General features: G+C 41.1%; 1 protein-coding gene and 1 long non-coding RNA gene across 4 annotated transcripts in view; one reads left to right on the top strand and one right to left on the bottom strand.

Annotated features, from left to right (window-relative positions):
- DYNLT2B (dynein light chain Tctex-type 2B) overlaps positions 1-315 on the bottom strand; it is a 21,288-nt gene extending 20,973 nt beyond the window's left edge. For 2 of the 3 annotated variants that reach the window (XM_024752050.1, XM_024752051.1), the window contains exon 1: positions 94-246. In XM_024752050.1, the coding sequence (XP_024607818.1) occupies positions 94-218 (125 nt within the window). In that variant the 5' untranslated portion in view covers positions 219-246. Of the gene's footprint in view, positions 1-93 lie in introns of all 3 variants that reach the window. The other variant, XM_024752049.1, reaches the window with a different exon arrangement.
- Positions 316-318: 3 nt separating this feature from the next.
- On the top strand, positions 319-3,085 carry LOC112404246 (uncharacterized). Its single transcript, XR_003004058.1, has 2 exons — positions 319-457; positions 1,063-3,085. It is a non-coding gene; the product is annotated as an uncharacterized LOC112404246 (long non-coding RNA).
- The last annotated feature ends 612 nt before the right edge of the window (positions 3,086-3,697 follow it).

The raw sequence follows: 3,697 nt of genomic DNA, 5'->3' as shown, positions 1-3,697 counted from the left end.
TTCCTTTGGGACGCCCCGGCTATCAGGCAAGCTCTGCCTGCAGGAAGCATTAGTCACGCAGGTCGGCCACGCCACAACGCGTCTGCTACCCGCCTTTGCTGGAAAATGGGCCGCAGGATATAGGTATTCTCGGACTCCCCAGCGTTCTTCTCAGTCTCAGGCAACCCTTCGACCGCAGAGAAGGACGTGGGCATTGAGAAGGATGCGGCGACCGACATGGCCTAAGCTTCTTGGCCCCGTATTTCTCCCGAAGGCGGCTTAGCTCGCGGCGCCACGGAGCTGGGAAATGGTCGCCAGGGCGACAGCGCCGCCTTTGACCCTATGTGCGGCGGCTGCGCGCTCTGCGCTGTGCGACCCGCCCTTCTTGTCGTGCTCGCACTGCCCTACCCGCGCCTGCGCGCCGGATGCTGGACCAGAACCGGCGGAGCTGCAGTGACCATAACTTCGGCAAAGACTGGTTTGTTTCTGTTCCGTTTACAAAGCACTTAAACACGCATCAGCTCTTATTAACCGCTCTGCAATCTTAGAAAGTGACACAGAACCTGAGGCCCATAGAGGCCCAAGGATACACAGCTAGTAAGCAGCCGGTGAAACTGAACTGGACCCTGGGGTGAGGGGTGGGGGGCGGTCCAGTGACAGATCCTGTGAACTTGGCTTCTTGCTTGTGAAAAAAGCTTTAGTCTCCTAGGTCTTTCCGAGTTCTAAAGAAAAGACTCTAGCAGTTAATGTTTCGAAAAATGGAAAATCAGTCAAGCAAGAAAAGTAATAATAATAGGTCAGCCATAAAAAGAGTTACAGGATTCCTATCTTCTGCTTGAGGGATATAGGTAACCTTCTGATGCACATTCTTTTTTTTTTGATGGTTGTACAACATTATGATTGTATTTATACCCTTGAACTGTACACTTAAAAGTGGTTAACATGAAAAATTTTGTTACGTGTATTTTACCACAAATAAAATTGGGGGGAAAAGTACCTAAGGTGATTGATAACCTTTGACTCCAGCTAAGAAAACATTGCCCTCATCCACTGCTGATGCACATTCTTAAATTGTTTTCACAGAAACCAGGACCCCCACCAGATGGAAACTGCTGACTGCAAATGCTAGACCATAGACTGGCTGGAGCCAGAGATTCGATGATTGAGATTCCTGAAACTTCACCCATACCTCACCACTAACCAATCAGAAGAATGTCCAGGAGCTGATCACACACCCTGGGACCCTCACCCCTAATATTGCACTGAAAGCCATTGGGGAATATGAGTCTTTTGAACACTAGCTCCCCATCCTCCTTGTTTGTCACCCTGCAATAAACGCTGTACTTTCCTTCACCACAACCCAGCATCAGTAGATTAGCATTCTGCAATATTGGCAGAATCGAGCAGTTGCAAAAAGAGACCATATGGCTCTCAAAGTCTGAAATATTATTTGGCCAGGCAAAACTATAAAAAAAAAAAAAAAGATAACTAAGTGAAAAAATATATAATCTGGGCCTTTACAGAAAAAGTTTGTAGTGTACTGATTTAATCCATAACTGCCAACCTGCAGTTCCCCCAGCCTCACCACACTCCTGCTCCAGGGCAAAAGTCAGGAAGGAGCAAACTTAGGATGCATTTCCTGCTTATGAGCACCAGTCCTGGTCCTATTTTAGAAAGCTGTATTATCCTGCCAGCTTCAAAAACGAAGAAGAAATTCCCCCAATATGCATCCTGAACAAAGATCCCAGAACAGGAGAGAGGGAGGTGCTCTGCTTTCCACATTCCACAATGAAGGAGCTGTGGCATCACAGTTCTCCACCCACAGCATCCTGTATCTCCCCTTTTGAGCTTCTATTTCCTCTGCTGGAAAAACCGCTCCCTTCCCTCTTTACTGGGCTAACCATTTCAAGAATCAGTTCAGACATGACTGATGCCTTCCTTCATCTCTCACAGATCCTCTCCTTAGAGGTTCCTGGTTCCTTCAAGCTCTCATTACATCCTGGCTTGACCTCTAACATGGTCCCTACCATATGACATTCAAATTATTAGTAGGTGAGTTTCCCTAACATGACCATGAGCTCTTCAAGGACAGAGCAGGGCCCAAGGGCAAGGACCATGTCTCAGTCATTTTTGAATTCACAGCATGCATGGCAGTGCTGAGCACACAGTGGGCACTCAGTATATACCACTTATTGAACGGCACTGAACACTGGTGGATTAGTCAGCTCAGGCTGCCGTAACAAAATACCACAGACTGGCTGCTGGCTGCTGTGTGGCTTAAACAATGGAAATTTATTTTCTGGAGGCTAGAAATCCAAGATCGAGGTGCCAACAAGGTTGGTTTCTACTGAGGCCTCTCTCCTTGGCTTGCAGATGGCTACCTTCTGGCTGTGTCTTCACATGGCCTTTTCCTCTGGGCTCTCATGGAGAGACAGATCTGGTATATCATCCACTTTCTTTTTCCCCACATCTCTTTAGCATATACTAAATTCTCACAAATATTTATTTCTATCTCTGAGCTCCCTAGTCTGATGCATAAATTTGTCCATTTAATGTACTGCACTGTTTGAATTATTGTAGTTTTATATTAGGTTTTAATATCTAGTAGAGTTAGTCCCACCTCACTGCCTTCTTCAGAAGTTTCCTGGCTGTCCAAGCTTGTTCATTTTTCATGTGAACTTTAAAACCAGCTTATTCCATATCCTCTTCCACCAAATCTTGGTGATTTTATTCATCATGTTAAATTTGTAGATTAGTTTAAGGGCATTTATATCTTATGATCCAAGTTCATGGCATGCCTTTATATTTGTTCAAGTTTATTTTTTATCCTTTAGTAATATTTTAGTTTTCTTCAATAAGTATTTCACATTCTTGTTTTGTTGGTAACTAGGTTTTTTCTTTTTTTCCTTTTTTGTTTCTAATATAAATGGGAGTTCCCCATCTGCATACCTGTTAACTGCTTGTTGTTTGTATACATGAAGATTTTTGATTCTGTATATTTATTTTGTACCCAGACATTGTATGAAATTCTCTTATTGTTTGTAATATAATTTATTTGGGTACTCTAGATGTGTAATCATATTGTCTGAATATAATGGTAACTTTACCTTCTTTCCTATTTTATATCTGTTAATTTCCTTTTGAATACTTACTTGGGCTAATACCTCAAGAATAATATTAAATGATAGTGACAATAGTGAGTGTCATCATCTTATTTGCAACCTTAATGAGATTGTTTCTAGTATTCCTTCATTAAGCATGATGCTGACTTTTGAGTTGAGATAGGTATGTTGTATTATGATAAGGAAGGACCTGTCTTTTCTCATTTTCTTAAAGAGTTTTATTAAGAATATATGTTGAATTTTATCAAATGCCTTTTCAGCATTTATGAAGAAAATCATTAGGATTTTTTCCTCCTTAAATCTATTAATATAGGTGAATAAACTTTCTGAAACTTAATCATGCTTTTATGCTGGAAATACACTCTACAATGTCATTTTTTTAGGTATAATTGACATATAACATTAGATTTGTTTCAGGTGTACAATATAATGATTTGATTTTTGTATATATTGCAAAATGATCACCACAGTAAGTCTCATTAACATCTGGCACCATACATTAGTTACAAAAAAATTTTTTTTCTTGTAGTAAGGACTTTTAAGATTTATTCTCTTAGCAACTTTTAAATATGCAATGCAGTACTATTAACTATAGT

The sequence above is a fragment of the Neophocaena asiaeorientalis genome, unplaced genomic scaffold (assembly GCF_003031525.2).
Source record: "Neophocaena asiaeorientalis asiaeorientalis breed wild unplaced genomic scaffold, Neophocaena_asiaeorientalis_V1.1 scaffold293, whole genome shotgun sequence".
In the NCBI taxonomy this organism is placed as follows: domain Eukaryota; kingdom Metazoa; phylum Chordata; class Mammalia; order Artiodactyla; family Phocoenidae; genus Neophocaena; species Neophocaena asiaeorientalis.
Note: the sequence above shows the minus strand (reverse complement) of the source record. Positions and strands in the feature narration are given on the sequence as shown.